The following is a 20,705-nucleotide window of genomic DNA, read 5'->3' as shown; positions in this document are numbered from 1 at the left end:
GAGAGTGCTCTGGTCACGTAGTAAAGCCCAGGATGCCTTCTTTACGTCCTACACCTTTTTGGTAACCACGTTGACTTGAGTGTTGTCCTGGCACCTGCTCGGAAACTCAAAGCTGCACTTAGGTCTGCTGCATTGGGGAAGGGCAGGGGGTGTACCTTATCATTCAGAATGTATCCAAAGCCACAGTCTTTGCCCTTGGGCTCAGTCGGGCTCAGGGCTGTGGTTTTGGCAATTGAGCCACACTGCAGGACCCTGGCCTTTTCAGCAGCTGACATGTCCAGCAACTGGTGCCCTCACCGTTGGGCAGATGTTCTCCATGCAGAGTCTGGGGGGAGATTCTTCCTGGGCTCCTTTGCTGACCTTTGAGACCTTCCCACGTGATCCCATTAGCCTTTCCTTTTCAGCGGAGCCTCCTTGCTCTCCTCAACCTTTGACCCGAGACTCTAACTCTTCAATCAGAGTAAAATGAGGGTGTAGTTTCTCCAGCACTGTGTGTAGCATGAGCCTGGTTTATAAAAATGCCTTCTGGTAACTGACAGGTCACTGACCAGGGATGCTTCAGGTTCAAAGGGTGCTGCATGTTTTGTGTGAACCCAGGTTCTCATGCATATCACCATTTTCCTGAGTTCAACTCTTAACTTAAAAAAAAAACAAAAACCCTATGTTGTTCTTACTGTGTCTTTTAAAGTAGCAATAAATCATCCCTAAGCTTGCCGGTTAAGAGTTTCCTCTCCAGGGAACCCCTTTTTGCTAGGATCCAAGTTTCCTCTATGCAGATGAATCAAATTGGAAAATCTACAAATTAGAAAAGCGTCAGTGCACAGTTTATTTCTTGTATTATGTTAACCATTGTGAAACACCCATTTTCCCCAAGAGGTTAACTTCTAAGTCCTAGAATGAGAATCAGCCTGACTTGGTTAACTATGTAAAGAGTTGTGTCTTGATAGGTAAGGGCAATTTTTTTTTTTTTTTTTTTGCTACTTTGCAAATATTGCCCTTAGGGTAAATATAGCCACTGAGTTGAATAAATATGTCATCACCCTGTGATTTCTTTTCTTGCCCCCATCCCACCTCCCACCTCCCAGCTGCCCTCAAGCTTAGTTAAATGCTTTCTATCACTCTTTTTCCTGGGAAAAATGACCCATCGATTTCATGTGTGTGCTTGTTGTTTAGAAAGCCAAGCTTGGCCCTGCTGGTAACAAAGTAATCAGTCCTTCAGAAGACAGGAGACCACCTTCCAACAACCTGGACAGAGTGAAACTCACCGACTTCAATTTCCTCATGGTGCTGGGGAAAGGGAGTTTTGGAAAGGTAAGGGGATGGTTGTGAGGCAGAGGGGCTTTTGCAGACTGCAGGGATCGGTCCTGGGCTCCCTGAGGTTTCCAGAGCCGTCCTTAGGATCTCCCTGTTCTCTGTACTCCTTTCTCAGATGTTCCCCGATGCCCCACCCACCACTTCATTTCATTAGAAACAATTGTATCCAGAAAGCTACAGACGGTTCACTGTGTGTCCCCATTTCCGGGTTGAGAACAGAGCAGGTGCTCCAAAGTGTTGGTTGAATCAATAATTTTCACAACTAAAAATTAGAAGTTGATTTGTAGAACCTATTTGTCTGCATTTGGCTTCTGTGGCCCCAAATCTTACGATAGACCCAGGAAATGATTTCCAATCCCACCTCTTTCTTTGTCTTGGCTCCTGACTCATAAGAAGTTTATAAAGGTCAGTCACGTTTTTGCCCAAGGATGCTCCTGAAAAATGTGCACACTTCAAGGCTAATACTGAGGACGCGTATATTCCTTCCCGTGGCCACCATAGCGCCATCATGTGGCCATAGCCCGCGCAGCGTACAAATCTCGACAGCTTCTAAATTACACCGTGCTGGAGGAGTGTAATCTGCGCTAATGCGCAAGATTTCAAAATTTGCACATGAAGGGGAACTTTATGAATATATAGCGTAGGCCGACTGAACGGCCACCTGACCAGGTTCTCCCACCCCACCCCCAGTACCAGACGTACGCTTCTGAAGCTTTCAGCTTGCCTTTCGTCTGCTCCCAGGTGATGCTTGCTGACCGGAAGGGCACAGAGGAACTATATGCTATCAAAATCCTGAAGAAGGATGTGGTGATTCAAGATGACGACGTGGAGTGCACCATGGTGGAGAAGCGAGTCCTAGCCCTGTTGGACAAGCCCCCGTTCCTGACACAGCTACACTCCTGCTTCCAGACAGTGGTAAGGCCCCCGGGGGTTCGTATCTGTGGTGCCGCACGCGGCGTGCTCTCAAGGGCCACCCCTGAAGCCAGGGTTCTAAGCATCTGAATCAACCTTCCTCTAGTAGAGAAGGCTCAAGAAAACCTCTCACTCCTATGCCGCTGGTAAATTTGGGGAGCCCCCTCTCTGGGATGTTCCCTACTTAGGCTTGGCACTAATTCTATTTAATTCAGCAAACATTTGTACCAAAGGTACGTTTTATAAGGTACAAATGTACAAAGGTACATTCCTTATACCAGGCCATGTGCTAAGACTTGGGGTTACAACACCAATAAAATAACCCATAGTCCTGGTTTTTGAAGGCTACGGGTCCCGTTGCTAAGCATTGCATTAGAATCCGAGGAAACTTGATCTTACAAAAGAGTGTGTTCTTGTTTACTGCACACAGCAGGCTTGGTAGTCTGGCCTGTTTTGTACAGTCCATGAGCTCTAAGAAAGGTTGGAGGAGAAAAAGAGAATAATATTTTGTGACATGTGTAAATTAGATGAAATTCACATTTCAGGGTGCGTGAATCATTTTCTTGGAAGACAGCCAGGCTCCTTCATTTTCCTGTCCCCTGCAGTGGCTCTCCTGTGGTGCAGGCAGAGTTGAATCATTGCAAGATACCCGCAGAGCCTAAAGTATTTGCTGTCTAGCCCTTTACAGAAAGTTTGCCGAGCCCTGTCTTACAGTATAACGAAAAGGAGGACAAGAGAGTTCTGAAGCACTGATCAGCCCATTGTGGGGCCAGGGCCCTGTCATGGAGCTTGCAGGTGGCCCGCAAGAAGTATAACCATTTCGAGGGCACCATTGTCAGGCATGCCCAAAGACAGGCTTTCCACCCTCAGCACCTGCCCTTTTTAAGATGTGACTCAATAATCAGTAGCTATAATTATTACTGTTACGATTATAATTATTTTTAACTTTCTACTGGCCAGAAAATGACTTTCTGTCTTACATCTCTCTTTAAAAATCTCTTGGGAGGTCCCCCTCCATGCTCTTGGAGCTTAGAATCTCAGAATGACCGTGTAACCGCACAGTGTCGGGGCGGGCCATGGGCTGCAGAGCCAGGCGCCGGCCACTGCGTGTCAGCCTGGTGCTGGTGGCACGGCCGGTCCCCTTCTCCCAGCAGCACCTAAATAGTGCCCAGGAGGGAGGAGCAATATGCCAGATGGGGAGCCATGTCTGCGAATCCCAGCCCGGATCCTATCACCCCGGTTACACGGATGAAGCTCCAGGGAGCAGCAAAACACGGAAATAAAGATGGAATTAAAATTCATCACAGGAAAGCTAGAGAAAGAAGCTCCGGGAGCTGTTTCCCCGCTGCTAGCACCAACTTCATTGTTATCTTCCATTCCTCGTGCAGCACTTCAATGTTTAATAACTTCCGCGAAATGGTGACGTTGTCTAGAAGCGAGCAGAGGTTGGCTTTCACCTGGGTGTGCTGTGCTGTGAGCTGCTTGGCTGTTCAACCCCATTTTCCCCCATTTACCCTACTGTAATGTCCTCATAAATATGCAGCTTTATTGGGGTCTATGATGTACGCCCTCCGTGGGGCCGACATTGAGCACACCAGTGACAGAGAAAATAAAAAGCAATACTTGGGCCTGTTATGATGCAGAAGCACGTTGGATTAGCCTCTCCATGTATAGTCCCCTCCCCCACAGTAAATATCATTGAGCATTTATAATTTAGGAGCCCAGCCTAACTCACGAGATCTGTTTTCAGAAGCTTCTGGTGGAAACGCATGACTACATCACTGGGGTTTGCCTCCCAGATGCTGCGAGCCAGCAACACTTGTTAAAAGTAAATAATTGGCCCATTTGGATTCTTCACACCATCGCTAACTTAGACATGTCTTAATGTGCAGGAGAAAGGGGAAGAGTGTTGGGAGGCCGTTACTACAATAGGGAGCATACGGAACCAGAAGGGGGCAGCCATGTTGACAGTTAATGACTTTATACTTCCCAAGGTCCTCATGAAGTAGGGTCTATGACTTATGTTTTATTCGGGAAGAAAAATTTTGCAGGGCTCCACTGAGCAGATCTGCCAGGGTAGCCCACGGTTTACTAACTAATGAGAAAGCAAAACACAGTCTAGAAGAGTGAAGGAAGTCTCTCGGCCGGTGGCCAAGCCCTGCTCACGTGTTGAACCTTCGTCTTCAGGACCGGCTGTATTTCGTCATGGAATACGTCAATGGCGGGGACCTCATGTACCACATTCAGCAAGTAGGAAAATTTAAGGAACCACAAGCAGTGTGAGTATTTTTTTTTAAAGTCCCTTAATTTAGACAGCACACAGGGACTGCTGCTGGGTGAAATATGGAAGTGGGGCTTTGCCCACTTCGGAGCTGAGCACCGTCTCCTCCCAGGGGGCCAACTTCTTAGTTTGGGTCCACCGACACTTTGGAAGGAGAGGTTCATTCTACTTGCAGTCGGTCGGAGATGCTGGTGTATCCACCTGTCACCCAATCCCATCCTCATGGATTGAGTCAGCCACTCGTTATTAAACAAACGATTATTGTACATTCACGACACACCAAGCACCGGGAGTGGGGAAGGCTGTCTGCCCTCCGGGAGCTCACCACCTTGACCCGGGGTAGGAGAAGTCACCCGACAATTGTACTGTGTGGCCGTAACGTTAGAGGTGGCATGTGAGCCCTGGTAAAGAGGGGAGTGGGGAAAGAACATCCTCAGGGAATGCCCGAGCCAGCGGGACGGAAGGGGGTGCAGGGGCTCCGGGTGATGAGCCTGATGGAGCCAGCTGAGGACCATGGAAGGCTTGGCGGGAGGGGGCTTCAGTGGGGCTTCACACCATCAGGCCCAGTTTTCACAGAGCCCCGTGACCGAGAGGGGAAGGAAGCGGGGGGAGAGAGTAGGGACGGGTGCAAGGGGGCTGGTGAAAATCTATATAGAGGAGAAAAAATGGAACCTCCACCAGGTCTTGACCTTGGAGCCAAAGAGGAGTAAGGGCCTTTGAGAAACATTCTGGAGGAAGAAAAGGGGAACTCAGTGTAGAACAGAGACACCGGACACCTCTTCAGGTGACACCTCATTTTAGGTTTGGGAGTGGGCAGCTGCCAAGGAGGAGATGGTTTGGGGGAGAATCATGAGCAGTGTGGAGGGTTTGATTGGGATGCAGGAGTCAGCAGCAGCCGGGAGAGACATAGCCCATGGAAGGGGGGACCTCGGTACCTGAAAACTCACCCTGTTTTCCAGGGGCCAGGAGGTCACAGGACACACGGCAGAAGCAGATGTATGCAAATAGCTATTTCTTTCTTTCTTTTTTTTTTTTTTTTTTAAGATTTTATTTATTTATTTGTCAGAGAGAGAGAACACAAGCAGGGGGAGAGGCAGGCAGAGGGAGAAGCAGGCTCCCTGCTGAGCAAGGAGCCCGATGTGGGACTCGATCCCAGGACCCTGGGATCATGACCTGAGCTGAAGGCAGCTGCTTAACCAACTGAGCCACCCAGGCGTCCCACAAATAGCTATTTCATTTCCCTCAGGGAGGATGCATCGTGGGCATGTACCCCGATTAATCAAGTTAGCAAATGTTCATTGGATCCTGGCCGATGTTCGATCTGAAAGATAAATCTGAAGAACTTTCGGCCTGCATGGGTTGATGTGTCTTAGGGAAGATTGGCTGAAGGCAGAAGAAGGAATGCTTTGGTAGCAAGCTGAAAAAAATGCAAAAGGGAATTTTTTTCTTTCTTTTTTTTCATTCTCAGATGTCTTTATTAATCAAACCCACGAACGCCAATCAGATTTTTGTTGTTGAAGGGGGATTTTTTGTCTGTTTAGATTTTTACTTTTCAATTTTCAGGAATGCCTGTCTTTATCCCCCGTCTTAACTCTGTTAGTTAGAAAGCATCAAAATGCTTGGGTTGTAAAGTAAAGCTTGGTGACAAAGTTATAAAGAGCAAGTAGCAGAATAACCACCTTACGTTATGAGGTGACATCAAGGTGTCTCATCCAGCACCCTTACGTTGTGTACTTGTGTTGCTAGAAAGTTCTTATTTTAAAAATACAGAAGAGCATGAAAAATCATGTAAAAGTCGCCTGTAATCCCATTGCTTTTCCCTCTCCCATCCCATTCCTCCCCTGCCGGCCCTCAGAGATGCCCCCCCCCATCCCTCCCCGTAAGAGTGTGGTCCTTATCACTAGAGGTTGTTCTCTGCTTGTGTAGACGTTGTGTGGATTTTAAGCCTCCCGGGTGTGATGTTTGCACAAACACAGTCTTGTGGTTTCTCAGACTTCAAAGATTCCTAAATGCTATGCACATTTTAAAACCTCTTTCAGCATTTACTCTGAGTTTATTATGAATTATTTAAAAGGGTAAACTCGAGTATGAATCATGGTGTGTGTCCCATTTATCCCAGCGCTTGGGGTGGGGACGGTAAGGGGGGATGGTGAGGACACCAGCTACAGAGCACATCACACACGCTCGTCCATCATCCAGGGAATCACTGCATTTTCAAACACTAATGCATTCTGTCCGTGAATAGGAAAATAGACATTTTCCCCACTCTTCCCCAGTCCTGACACAGACTGTTCTAGCAGCCACTCTTTTAAGAGATCGTATTGGAAATTCCCTGTAAGCAGTAAATTAACTGTCCACCGGCCTCAGACAAGAAGTGCTTGTTTCTAGACAGGTAATAAACCTGTCTGTTTGACTTATTAGCTGTGAAGTTCCTCGGGGAGGTGGGAGTGCTAAAATGGCCAAGCGAAGAGCAAAGGGTTTGTCATCTGCAGGGTGATGCTGATCTCTGATCGTCCCAGGGTCTTACATTCTTTTGCCCCCTTGATGCCTGAGCTGGAGGGTATAAAATATTCAGAAATCCAGAGAGCAAGCCAGCAAGCCTGATGAGCATTTTCTTTTGCAGATTTTATGCAGCAGAGATTTCCATTGGATTGTTCTTTCTTCATAAAAGAGGAATCATTTACAGGTGTGTGTTGAGGCTCTGCAACCAGCCGGGCATCTGGGAGTTTTCCCGGGCCCCTGGACCTCTGTGTGCGTGTTGATTCTGTGATGGGGACTTAAGACACGTTGTTGAGAACCCTCAAGGTAACAAGAGACCCACCTTTGTCTGCAGCCCGCAGGCAAATCAGAGCCACTTTCCGATCCCTGGACCTCAGAAGATTTTGTATATCTCATCTCTGCTTCCCACAAGAAAACATGCTTTTCTCTCCACTGACAGTTCCTTCCTCTGCCTTTTTTTGTAATGAAGGTCAGGGAGCAATGGAAACCGAATTTCTGTTATAGATGCTCAGCGGGAGAAGAACATGGGGAGCTGGGGAGAGGCAGAGGAAAAACTAGTGAATTAAATTCTGCAGGTAGTTAGCAACAGTGAAAGTCTGATGCCAAAGAAAGGGGAATGTCTTCCAGGATTAACTGAAGAGTAAAAGGACCCACGCCACCAGGCAGAATGCAGTGGCCACACGTATGTGACCCAGCGAGGTTGTTCTGAACCTGGAATTTGGCAAACCTGGTTGTGTGCCAGGCCCCCCTGTGTGGGATCCTAGTAAATCAAATGGCTGGGAGCTGCCCCAGACCTGCTAAATTGGAATCTGGTGATTCACATGCTTGGCCAAGGTTGGAGATCGCTAGACCAACCACTTAGTCATTTATTCGGTGTGCATTTATTAAGTACCTACTGTGTCCTAGGCACTACAGTAGGCTCTGGAGATTTCAGAAACAAAAACAAAACCCAGTCATTCCTGGTCCCGGCTCTCCGGACCGTAGTAGTTACCCGTAGGACTCGTAGTTAATACGCCATTGAGGTGGCAGCTAGTCCGAGATCTTTCCGTCTCACTAGCTCCAGAGCAGACCGTGTGATGTCGTGGGAAGGATGCTGATGCTCTCCTGCTTCCTTGCAGGGATCTGAAGTTAGATAATGTCATGCTGGATTCGGAAGGGCATATCAAGATTGCCGATTTTGGGATGTGCAAGGAACACATGATGGATGGAGTCACAACCAGGACCTTCTGTGGGACGCCAGATTACATTGCCCCAGAGGTAGGGACCCCGATTCTCCTTGGTTTCTAGACCAGACCTTTCAAATCACAAATACAGCCCCCTCCATGGGGTATAGAATCATTAGCGAATCACCAAGTCAGTGGCCACAAAATAGGCTAAACTAAATGGAGCAAAATAGAAAACAAGTGTGAGAGCTCAGTGCATAGTAAGAGCATGTCTCGTTTCGTGGAACTTTGTTTTGTGTACCTGTAAGCTGGGTGTATGGTAGAATGTGTTTCTTACACCGTCATCATCAGAACAATTTAAGCCTCACTGTTGGGCAGAGAAGGGGGGGACAGTGCTTGTAAAAATGCTCTGCATGGGAAAACTGGGTCAAAAGGTGGTTCTGATGATGGCTTTTTAGTAAAATCAGAGTGATTAGTGCCCTAAACGACCCATTGGAATTGATCATGGTGTTTAATCTAGGAAGAACATTCCAGTGTGGTTGTAAGCGGAGTGGTTCCAAGATACGTGATCACAGCGGTGGCCAGACCGCTTCGTCTTTGTTATAACATTCTTTAAAAAATATATATTTATTTATTTGAGAGAGAGCAAGTGAGTGAGCCAGTAGGGAGGGGCAGAAGGAGAGAGAGGATCTCAAGCAGACTCCACGTGGAGCCCGACGCAGGACTCGATCCCACGGCCCTGAGATCATGACCTAAGCCGACATCAAGAGTCGGACACTTAACCGACTGAGCCACCCAGGCACCCCTGTTATGACAGAGTCTGAGTAATTTTCGTCTTCTTGTGAGCCTTCCTACGTGCCAGTGACTGGGCGGGTTATAACCCTGAGTCACTGTGTAGCCAACTTCCTATCCACACACAGCTCTGTGGATGAAACGGGTTCCTCCCAGCTGAGCTCCAGCACCTTATAGAAGGTAACAGAATCAAAGTTAGCCCAGCCTTCCCTCTTTGGAGAGCTCTCGTGTTTGCTGTTGGCAGCTTGTGCAGCATATTTTTAACCTGTTGCCCCACGTGTTTGTCTTAGAGGTAGTAGGTGCGACGTGAGCTTAGGAGTCAGACCAAAGTGTCCTTCATTCCTGATTATTCTTCACAGGCTCTGGGAACTCGGGCAAGTGACTTAGCCTCTCTGCCCCCCGTGTCCACAGTGGCAAGTTAGAGATGATAATATCCTCCTTGTAGAATTGCTCTGAGGACAGAAATGCCAAATACAGTGTTTTGCACCTAGTAGACCCCCTATGGTAGCCAGTGTTCCAAAAAGGAAGCTTAATTTTTTTTTTCCCATTGTTAAGAACTTCCTTATTTTGTTTGTTACGCGCCCAGACAGTGTGGAAACACAGACTTCGAACATTTACTTAGAAACTTAAATTCTCAGGGCGCCTGGGTGGCTCAGTCGTTAAGCATCTGCCTTCGGCTCAGGTCATGATCCCAGGGTCCTGGGATCAAGCCCCACATCGGGCTCCCTGCTCGGCAGGAAGCCTGCTTCTCCCTCTCCCACTCCCCCTGCTTGTGTTCCCTCTCTCGCTGTGTCTCTGTCAAATAAATAAATAAAATCTTTAAAAAAAAAAAAAAAGAAAGAAACTTAAATTCTCAATGACATGGCCAAAGGCGACATGTTATCTTGATACATAACTTCGGGGGGTTTGCCCCCCAGAGAACTCACACATCACTGTCTCCAGGCATAACGTGAGCTTAAATAGTCCTATTTCTCAAATACGAAGAGTAGGGAGATCGTACAGTAAAAATACAACTTCCTGGTGCAGGATTCATTCTGACGCCTTCTACCGGCTGACATGTATTAAACAGGCTGTGATTATGAGCTGTACCTGCTCCATTTAACACCCACCAGATGCTATAAATGTGTGGTGACAGGGAAGGAAGTGTTTTTTAGGAATAAAAGTGGTTTGAACTTCATCTCCATTAAGACCGTTCTCTGCGATTAAACAAATAGCTTCCTGTGTTCAGTAACACTTCAGCCACGCGACGTCACCAGGGACGCCCGCATCCCACGTAGATGAAATGTTCCAAATAATGGACGTTCGTTGTCTTTTCTTTTTCCCCCTAATGTTCCTCATTGTATCAGTTTCCTATTGCCGCTACAACAAGTAACCGTGCACTTAGTGGATTAAAACAATACAAGTTTATTATCATATGGCTCTGGGGTCAGAAGTCCAAAATCCATCTCACTGGGTCAAAGTCAAGTTATCGGCAGGGCTGCACTCCCTCCAGGAACTCTGGGGGAGTCCCGTTGCCTTGCCTCTTCCGTCCTCTGCGTGGCTACGGTCCGTGCTATTACCATTTCTGTCTTTTATGATCCCAACCCCACAGCCTCCCTCTCAGAAGACCATTGTGATTACGTGGGGCCCACCCAGATAACCCAGGCTTGTCCCTCTGTCCCAGGACCCTTTTTTTTTTTTTTTTTTTTTTTTTTTAAAGATTTTATTTATTTATCTGAGAGAGAGAATGGGAGACAGAGAGCATGAGAGGGGAAGGGTCAGAGGGAGAAGCAGACCCCCCGCTGAGCAGGGAGCCCGATGTGGGACTCGATCCCGGGACTCCAGAATCATGACCTGCGCCGAAGGCAGTTGCTTAACCAACTGAGCCACCCAGGCGCCCCTGTCCCAGGACCCTTAACCACACCTGCCAAGTCCCCTTTACCGGATAAAATTACCATATGCACAGATTCCCGGACTAGGATGCACACAGCTTTGGGGAAAGGGCCACGGCCCGTCCTGCCACACTCATGATGGTGTCCCAAGTAACTATATATATTTGATAAACTCCCACCCCCCTCCTCCAAGGACACCTAGACACACTTCTAACATATTTTGGTAACTTTGGGCCTTTTTTTTTTTAGAGCCACACCTCCCCCCTCCGTGGTCACCCCTCCTGTCCCCATCCCTGGCCCCAGCAACCACTCACCTATTTTCCATCCTACAACTTTGCCATTTCAAGAATGGCATATGATGGAGTCATACGGTATAACCTTTCGAGATTGGCTTTCTCATCTGAGCACTTTCTAGAATCTTCTAGTCATCATATTGGCGTGCGCGTCTACCACCTGGGCGGGTTACTTGAACATCCCGTGCCTCAGTTTCCTCCCCTGTAAAGTGGGGATGATAACGTCTACCTCATAAGGTTGCTGTCTTGTGACTTGGAGTATCATCTGGCACCAGGCGAGGTGGTCCTGCCGTGGTTATTGTTCACTTGACCCATTTGCCACACTGCATGGTGGGCCTCTTGCGGTCTTCTGCTGCAGCCCCCCTCATAGTCCTCACAGCATGCTTCAGAAGAGGTGCCCAAGGCAGTAAGTAATGGTCTGAGGCCACGTTACTGAGAAACCCAGAGCCGGGCTTCACTGCCAGGCTCAGGCCCCTGTAGACACTCGTACTGCCCCCATGCTAAACCACAGCCTGCTCCTAAGTGACTCGCGCATTCACAGACTCCCTGTACCAAACAGGGTGCCACTGGGACAGGGTCTCCACCGGGACCCGGCCCTGGACACACTTTACAGTGTGGACGACATGACGCTCAGGCGAACGGAAACCCATATCCGTGTTTCGATTCGGGTTGACTTGCATTGTAAGCTAAGCTGCACCACTTTGGGAACTCGATCAGTAATTCCGGGTGTTTTACCGGAAACAGTTAATTCAGGCTGTTTTACCTCCTGCTAGCATTTTCCCCATACGGATCCGGGAATGTGGCATATTTGGCCATAGGGATAATTGCGGTGAAGCGGAAGACCATCTAGGTTCCAAGTTTCTAATTTGCTCAGAGGTTAACATAATCCTGTCCTCTGTATAAATCTTTCTGTCAGGCAGAGGCAAAAATAATTATCTGAGCTGGCATTTTCCCTAATAGGCAAAGCAGAGGCTTAAATATTTATGGCTGTTTGTTTAAAACCCTTGAAATGGATTAACACTGTGGCATCTCCTTAACCAGGGAAGATGAGCTAAGGCAGAAAGTGTCACTAACAGATGGGATTTTGGAGTTGAGTTGGACACGCACAAAGCAGGGGGTGCTCATCAGAAACTAATTCCTGGACTCAACCTCACGGGTACTCAGTGCTTTCACACAGAAAGAATTCTTCGGGGTCAGTGCGAGTCCCTGAGAAGAACCAACAGAAGCTTCATCGGGGTTTAATCCCCCCTCCGAAAGTGATCTGGGGTGTGTGAGGTCCAGTTGCAGGTCAAGTGCCTCCCGGCAGCTAAGCATCAGGCTCTGAACACTAGCCTGGCCCACTTGTTCCCGGGAGGAGAGACGCAGCAGGGACGGGTTTGCTCCTGGCAGGTGCACCTCTGAGTACCTCCTGCTGCGGTGGGAGCAAAGCCTTTGGGAACTGTGCCGTGCAGAGTCCTTGCTGCGGCAGGGGGCGCGTTAGACCACACCCATGATGTAGGGACTGTCTACGCTGTACCAAGCCTGTGGAGCACATCTTCTGGTTTGTCACATTGCATCCACGAGCAGAGCTTAAGTGACTCGCCCAAGGTCACACGGCTGGTAACAGGCAGAGGTGGGATTTGGACCTGAGACATTCTGACCCGAGCGCCCAGACGTACATTCTTGTCACCTACTGCCCCCATCTCCAGAGAGAAGAGAAAACTCCACGAGTGAGCAAGCCGTTCACAATGAGCGTGGAGATATTGTACAACACGAGCAACATCTTGTAGGAGGAGATGGATGCTCATCCAGCTCAACTGGAATCAGGGACCTGAGTCACAGACGTCTCTACCGCAGTCAATGACTCGGGGTTGTATTCCCGCTGGTACCACTGGGCACACCCCTTGAGAAGCCACGGGCCGACCACCAGCACCGAAGCCCCTCTCCCACACGTGGCAGCAATCAGCCAGATACTCAGAGCGCCTGCTAAGGGCCTGCCATGCCCGGCAGGAGAACGGAGCCCAGCGGGGACCTGTGAGGGGGGCTGGAGGCTGTTCGAAATGGGCCACTGCCACCCAGGAGAGCCGTAGATTGAGAGACGTGGATGAGACAGTATTCCCCTTGGCAAGAACAGATGGCACCCCAACATGGCTAAGGAAACAGTCTGTGGGCACACGTGCCAGCCCCACAGCCCACTGGCCAAACGCAGATGTGCAGCCCCCTGTGAGGGTTGGGGGCTGGATGGGTTCGGCGAGCTGGAGGCCCTTCCTAGGGGGCCACGGCTTCTCCTTCCATCCCTACGGAAAGGGCAGCCCAGTCTTGCCTATGACCGCTGCCAGAAGTCGGCATTTGTGTGTAAAACTTGCCTACTTGTTCAAAGTTGGGTCAAATATATATTAAGAGAAATGTACATCGGTAAGAGTCCGCCAGTGGGCCACCAGCTGTGACCTTTTCTGGAGGGGGTCACAGGTCACATCTGGGGGGAGCCACATTTTAGGAATGGGAGGAAAAAGGGGAGACCAAGGGGTGTCCAGAGAGGTGGAAAAACTAGGGAGCCATAGCGTCTTGGAGACCAAGGAAGGTGAGTGCTTGTGAACTCAGAGATGGCCAGGGACTGTGGAGGTCAAGGAGCTGGGCGGGGGGCGGCGGGGAGGGGATCCGGCCACAGGGAACCAGCCATCCTGAAGAGCACGTGGTAACGATGCAGCAGGAGCTGGATGGCACGGAGTTGAGTGTGGGCATCAGCAACCAGGCTGGAACCATGTCTTGGGGAACGGATGGTAAATGGACGGGGGAAGGTGGCTGGTCACTCCTAGGGAAGCAAGATGAAGGGAGCATCAGTACGGCTGGGAAAACCTGAGCATGCTTCTAGGCCCAAGGGAAAATGCCCAGAGAGAGAGAAAGAGAAGATACAGAGAGAGAGGGAGGGAGTACCGCAGGCCAGGATGGAACGGGATAGGGAGGCAGGAGGAAGGAAGAAAGCTGAAATCACCCTCACTGGCTGGCTTGTGTTTTCCAAGGGCAAGGCCAGGAAGGGTGGGATGGGGGCCTGGGGACGGGCGGTGTGCTGCCCCCACATCCACACACAGTGACCTGCATGAGGGTCCTGGAAGTGACCGAGCAGGTAGTGGGAACCAGAGAGCGAGACCAGAGCGGGGCTGAGTGTCTGTCAGAAGAGGGGCATTGAGGGGCTGGTCCTCAAGAGTATTGAGACTAGGTCCAGTGTGGGGAGCGGAGGCGAGGTGGGGGAGGAGAGTGACACAAGGGCAGGACATTGCTGCAAGCGCTGAGGAGGGGGTTCGTTTCTGAATTAGGCATCTTGGCAAAGCCCGAGACCCTTTGCTGTCTGCCCCCCCTTCCCCTTCCTAACCTCATCTCTCACCTTGCCCTCCACCCCTCACCCCCGTCTCTCCAGAACACCCCCACCCCCCACACTGGCTTCCTTACCACTCCCCAGATTTGCTGGACTCTCCCATCCTCAGGGCTTTTGCTCTTCTCATCCCCTCTACCTGAGATATCCTTCCCCGGCAGCAGGGATCCCTCCTGCACCTCAGCTCAGATGTCAGTTCAAGGAGGCCATCTTCCCTGGCGACTCTGTTCCAACCTGCAGACCTCTGGCCACCACCCTGCTCTCCTTCCACGGTGCTCATCACCCTCTGACAGAGCATGTCACCAGGCACTCATTTGCGTGTTTCTCTAGCCCACTCAGCCCCCCACGGCAGAATCTTTGTCTTTGGTTCACTGCAGAGCCTCTCGCCCAGGGTCTGGAGCGGTGCCTGGTGGGCAGGGTGGGTCTGGGATGATCAGGTGCCAGGGCTGGCAACAGAACAGAGCTGAAGGCTGGGGAATTGAAAGGTCAGGAACTTGGGCAGGGATTGGACAGATGATTCCCAAGGCTGCCACCTGCAGGGGACAACCATATGCCTCACGCCACGGACCCCCGAGAGCTGGTGCGCTGGGGCACCGGAGTGTCTGAAGGTGTGGGACATCAGCCTGGGTCCCCCAGACAGCCCAAAGTGCCGGAATATTGACACCCCCAGAGACGTTTCCTGGCCTTTGGGGAAAGGGGCGTAGAGAAGGATGGAGAACAAAAGAGGATCTAAAAGTTAAATGAGAAAAGAACACACGAGATGCATGCAGCCAGGCAGTAAATTAGCATTTGCCCAGCTGAAAAGAATGGGGGAAATGAGAGGGGAAGCAGTGGGTTGGTGCCGGCCGGGGCTCCTCCAGGATCAGCGCTTCTGAACCCCCAGCCCCACGCCAAGCCAGCGCGGGCAGAGCAAAGAAAGCACTTGATTAACATAGGAGACTGATAAGCCGAAGGTGGCTTGCTTTCTTTCAGAGGCCAATTTCCCTCCGTGTAAGGTCACAGTCCGATGCCTCCGGCTTTGCAAGAGAAAATGAAGCAGCTGTCTTCCCTCCAAGAAATATTTAAAGAGCCAAGGCCAGGCTTTCCCTTGGGGTCTTCCTTAAATTGTGTAACTCTGCTCAGATCTTTTCTAGGCATTCCCTTGGTTATGTTACTCATCTCTGTTCGGATCTGCCTTGCAGCTCTCAGTTCAGCTGTCCTCGGAGTTTTATCCGCATCGCCCTGTTCTCTGGAGCATTTGCCCCCTCTCTGTGGCCCAGGAGGCCCCTGTGACCCCGTCCTTCTTCCTGACTTCCTTCCGGTTCTTCCTCCAGGGATAACCAGTTCCTTGTGGGTGAGCGGGACCCAGGGCGGAGCGCCTCACGGACGTGGTTTTGTTTAATCGTCAGAGCAGTTCTACGAAGTTGGGGTCAGTGGCTCTGTTTTCCAGATGACGAACCCGGGGTGCAAAGAGGTTCGGTCGTTTTTCCCATGGCCCCAATTCAGGGCAGAGCTGGGCTTTGAACCCGGGGCTGGTCCGCTTCTCACAGCAGTGGCTTCTCTCCCGAGGGGAGGGAGGGGACTGCAGGTGTCAGCTCAGGTGTACCCAAGCGTCCTCGCTCTCGCTACCCTCGTGGCTCCGTCTCTTGCTTGCAGAGTCCCCGCTCAAGCTCTGAGCACTTACTCCCGGCACACCGTGGCTGCATTCCTTGGCCTTTCGTTTGGGGATTTGTTTAAATCCTGTAAAAATGGGTCAGAGATTTCTGAAATCTTATTTCACCTTTTACTTTGCCACGGAGTGGGGGAGGGTTGGGGGATGTTTGGAGGATGTATCTTGAGAGCGATGACCAACACTTACTCATTCCCTAGCGCATGCTGTGTTCTTGTATCTGTTGTCTTGTTGAAACCCTACGATAGCCCTCGGAGGTCCGTTTTACAGACAAGGAAAAGGAGACATGGAGAGGACAGGTGACCTGTCCGAGGCTCATGGATAGCAAGGGGCAGGGCAGGGACCCTGGGCCCCAAAGTGCAGGTCTGTGGCCCTAATGTCACCAGCGGCCGGGTTCCCCCCTCAGGCTTTCACTTACTGCCCTGTTACCAAACACATCTGGAAAGACCACCAGGCTGTGAGACCTCCCAGTTCTGGAAAATCTTTTATTCCAGCTAATAAAGCTCCCACAAGCCCAAGATTTATTCCTACCTCCTAGGTCATTCCTTTACTGCACAAGTGGTTATTTTGTTCAGATACACAATGAACATTTGGAGGCCTGAGGTGAGGGGGGTCCCAAGTAGGCGCCGTGCTGTGGATCTTGTCCGTTTCCCCAGCACCAGCCACCCCCACCCGCCACCCTGAGAGAGACCATAAGGGTGCGGTGGCTGAGTTCGAGAACCACTTGAAGGGGGACAAGCAGGCTGATAACAGTGCACTTGACTCTGCCCTGAGTCTTACCCCAGTTGGCCCCATGCAGACTGTCCACCCCTGAAGGGAAACTTCCTGTTTGATTTCAGGTGGCTTTTTCTTCATCATTGTATAGCAAACCCTGGCTGTAGTGCTCTTTTAAGAACATGGGGTGACATCTGTAAAATGGGGATAATCACGGTACCATCCTCAAAGCATGGCTTTGAAGATGAGGTGAGTTTTGCCCTGGCTGCTTCAGAGGAAGCCCTCCGTCCACTTTTGTCTGTTATTTGACAGTTGTTTCAATTATCTGTTGCTGTGTAACGGCCCCCAAACTGAATGGCTTAAAACATGTGAAAACTCTGATTCTGTGGGGCAGAACTTCCAGCAGGACTCGGCGGGGCTGACCCCTTCCTGCCACGGGGGATGTTGGGTACCGCGTTCTGCTGCGCTGGGGGATCCAAGATGGCCTCGGGCTGTTGGCTATTGGCCAAGGCCCCATGGGTTCTCCTCTGTGTGGTCTGTCTTTCCATGGGGTCTGTCACCATTCAGTAGTTTTATCCAGAGCTGCTCAGCATGGTGACTGGCTCCCTAGAGGGCAAGAACAGAAGCCACAAGTCCTCCTGAGCTGCACCTGGAGCTTAACTGTGTCACTTGCACCACATTATGTGAGTCAAAGCAAGTCCCAGAGCCAGCCCAGATTCTAAGGGAGGTGATAAAAATTATTTGGGGGGGGTGGCACTGTCAGCCTGTAGGAGGCCATACAGGACAGGAGGGGGTCACTGTGGCCAATTTTAGGGGCAGCTGGTTTGAGCTCTGTGTTGGCCGATGGAAGGCTCCCCAACACAGCACCCCAGAAAGGGCAAATTTCAAAGTGCTGAGGACTCCGGCAAGAGGGGCCCCTGCCCTGTGTTTTGGAGCTGGGATCAGCAGACTCCTTCTGCTAAGGGCTAGAGAGTAAATATTTTAGGCCTTGCGCTAATCTAAATTTTAGATTTTACCAAGAGGCAAAATTGAGCAACTGTTCTTGCCAAAAGGCTGATAGTCTTTTTCACATTTTTTTCGTTTTACATTTGCTCACAGCAGGTTGTACACAAATGGGAGGCAGGCTGGATTTGGCCGGCGGGCTGTAGTTTGCCGCCCCCCAGCTTCAGAGGGTTCTCCCGTGGCCCTCTGCCAGCCTTAACCCGTCTTCTAGGGCTAGAGCGACATGCCCCCTGGGGCCTGAGAATTGCCTTCCATGACCTACATGGGCCTCTTCCTATGATCCAGTCTTGCTAGGGACACCACCCTGACTCCGGTATCCGAAGGAGAGGCCAGTGGTGGCCATTTGCAGGGCACAGCAGGACAGAGTTTGGACGCACAGGCCGGGGCGCACAGGGTCTTCATAGATGTGATAAAGGATTGAGAAGAAAAGGGGAGTGGGCCAGGTCTCCCAATACTGGAATGGAATCTAAGGGGTCCGTGAATTCTAAAGTCGACCTGCCCCTCCAGGTTGTTGAGAAGTATTATGGACGGACTTATGTCCCCTCAAAATTCATGTTGCTCCCTAACCCCCCGTGTGACTGTATGTAAAGATGTAGGGCCTTTAAGGGAGTATAGAAGGTTAAATGAGGTCATCAGATGGGGCCCTGATCTGAAGGGACTGGTGCCCTTACAAGAAGACCAAGAGACAGCAGGTGTGTTCCCCTCACAGAGAAAAGCCTGGGGGAGTCATGTGGGGAAGGAGCCTGGCTGTAGCCAAGAAGAGAGGCCTGTCAGAAACCAGCCCTGCCGACGGGTACCTCAACCCTGGACTTCCAGCCTCCAGGCCTCTGAGAACGTGAATGAATATGGTTGAAGCCGCTCAGTCCGTGGTATTCTGTTCTGGCAATGTGAGCTGACTCATACCGGAGGGTATATTGGTCATGGTGGTAGGAGAGGACATTTAACAATTGGTTAGCTTGATCGGTAATGTGTGTTCAGACATCTGGTATGTGGGCCTCAGTCACTTTTGTTCCAATGTCCCCTGTCACCCTCCCCGCCAAATGTTAGAGGTGGACCCGTCCCAGACCAGTGTGGACTCCTGCACTTAGGCCAGGTAAATTATGTTGTAAACCAAGACATATTTGATCTATTCACGGTCAACACCATCATCCCCCTTATCAAGCAGAACAGGAAGGAGGGGTGAATAGAAGTCTCAAGGTCAGAGGCAATCTCTCAGATGTCCTGGTCCCATTCCCAGCCCCTGCTTCCAGAGTGGGCACCAGGAGGACAGGAACGCAAGGGCCAGGTTGAGTCCTGGCTCTGCTGCGTTCCCGCCATGCTTTATTGCACTGACGCTTGCTTGTGCCTCGACTTCCCCAGTGGTCAGCAGAAGTGGTGCCCAGCACAGTGTAGCCCAAGGACTGTGCTCAGCGGTAGCTTGGATGCAAATGCCACCTCTGTTCCTGTTGGTATCACAGTGTATCTCGCTGTGGGGGAAGCTCTTGAAAACATCAGGTTGGGAGGAGAGTGTCTAAAGAGGTGTTTGATTTCTTGGGCGTAACGGGGGGATTATAGAAGTCGTGCTGAAGAGGTTGGGTAACCAAGTCAATTAGGAGGACGTTCTCCCGGCCCCGTTTCATTGTCACTGCGCTGATTTCTTCCGTGACCAGCACATGTTACCCAGGAGCTAGAGAGAGATTAGCCCAGGCAGGAGATTAGCGCTTCCTTGGAAGAATCACAAAGACGTGAAACGGGAACACTTTCCCACATGTACCTCGGTGCTGATGCCTGCTCCGAGGGTCATGGAAGACCACGTCCCACAGCTCCGCAGCGCACGTCCCGGAGTCAGAGGAACGCCGGGCGCAGGGGCGGTTTCTGCAGCCTGAAAAGGCCAGCACTTCATTCAGAATTTTACCAGCAGCTCCCTCCAAAGTCACCCCGCCCCTCTAGAAGACAGTTTGGCGGTTTCTTACAAAGCTAAACATAGTCTTTACCATACGATCCAGCAGTTGTGCTCCTAAGCATTTGCCCACATGAATTGAAAACTTATGTCCGCACCAAAACCCTGCACACGGATGTGTATAGCAGCTTTATTCATAACTTGCCCAAACGTGGAAGCAACCAAGGTGTCCTTCAGCAGGTGAATGCCTCCATAAACCGTGATGCAGCTACATAATGGAATATTATTCAGCACTAAAAAGAAATGAACTGTCAAGCCATGAAAAGACCCAGAGGAACCTTAAGCACATCTCACTAAGTGAAAGAAGCCAATCGGAAAAGGCTGCATGCTGCATGATTCTGCCCATAGCACATCATGGGAATGGCAAAACGTTTGGAGACAATAAAAAAAGATTAGTAGTTGCCATGGGTTAGTGAAGAGGGAGGGATAACTAGGCAGAACAGAGGATGTTGGGGTCAGTGAAATTCTGTACGATACAGTGGTCGATACATGTCATGATACATTTTCAAAAACCCATAGAATGTACAACCCCAAGAGTGAACCCAAGCGTAAACTCTGGATGATAATGATGCAACAATGTAGTTTATCAGTTGTAACGAATGTACCACTCTGGTGAGGGATTTCCATAGCAAGGGAGATGGTACTCGTGGGGACAAGGCATATGGGAACTCTGTATGTTCCACTCAGTTTTGCTGTGAACCTAAAACTTCTTTTTTAAAAAATTTATTAAAAAACATAGAGGAGCGCCTGGGTGGCTCAGTTGGTTAAGCGTCTGACTCTTGATTTCAGCTCAGGTCATGATCCCAGGGTTGTGAGACTGAGCCCCGTGTACAGCTCCACGCTGGGTGGGGAGCCTGCTTGAGATTCTCTCTCTCCCTCTCCCTCTGCCCCTCCCCACCCCTGTGCTCACTCACTCATGCTCACTCTC

The 20,705-nt window shown here is 50.4% G+C and overlaps 1 protein-coding gene across 2 annotated transcripts in view; it reads left to right on the top strand.

Moving 5' to 3' along the window:
- PRKCA (protein kinase C alpha) overlaps positions 1-20,705 on the top strand; it is a 386,444-nt gene that overhangs the window by 335,655 nt on the left and 30,084 nt on the right. For both annotated transcript variants that reach the window (XM_032429406.1, XM_032429407.1), the window contains 5 exons: positions 1,174-1,311; positions 2,056-2,229; positions 4,414-4,505; positions 7,131-7,193; positions 8,125-8,263. In XM_032429406.1, coding sequence (XP_032285297.1) covers positions 1,174-1,311; positions 2,056-2,229; positions 4,414-4,505; positions 7,131-7,193; positions 8,125-8,263 — 606 coding nt within the window. The remainder of the gene's footprint in view (positions 1-1,173; positions 1,312-2,055; positions 2,230-4,413; positions 4,506-7,130; positions 7,194-8,124; positions 8,264-20,705) is intronic.

Source organism: Phoca vitulina, unplaced genomic scaffold (genome assembly GCF_004348235.1).
Source record: "Phoca vitulina isolate PV1807 unplaced genomic scaffold, GSC_HSeal_1.0 scaffold41, whole genome shotgun sequence".
In the NCBI taxonomy this organism is placed as follows: domain Eukaryota; kingdom Metazoa; phylum Chordata; class Mammalia; order Carnivora; family Phocidae; genus Phoca; species Phoca vitulina.
Note: the sequence above shows the minus strand (reverse complement) of the source record. Positions and strands in the feature narration are given on the sequence as shown.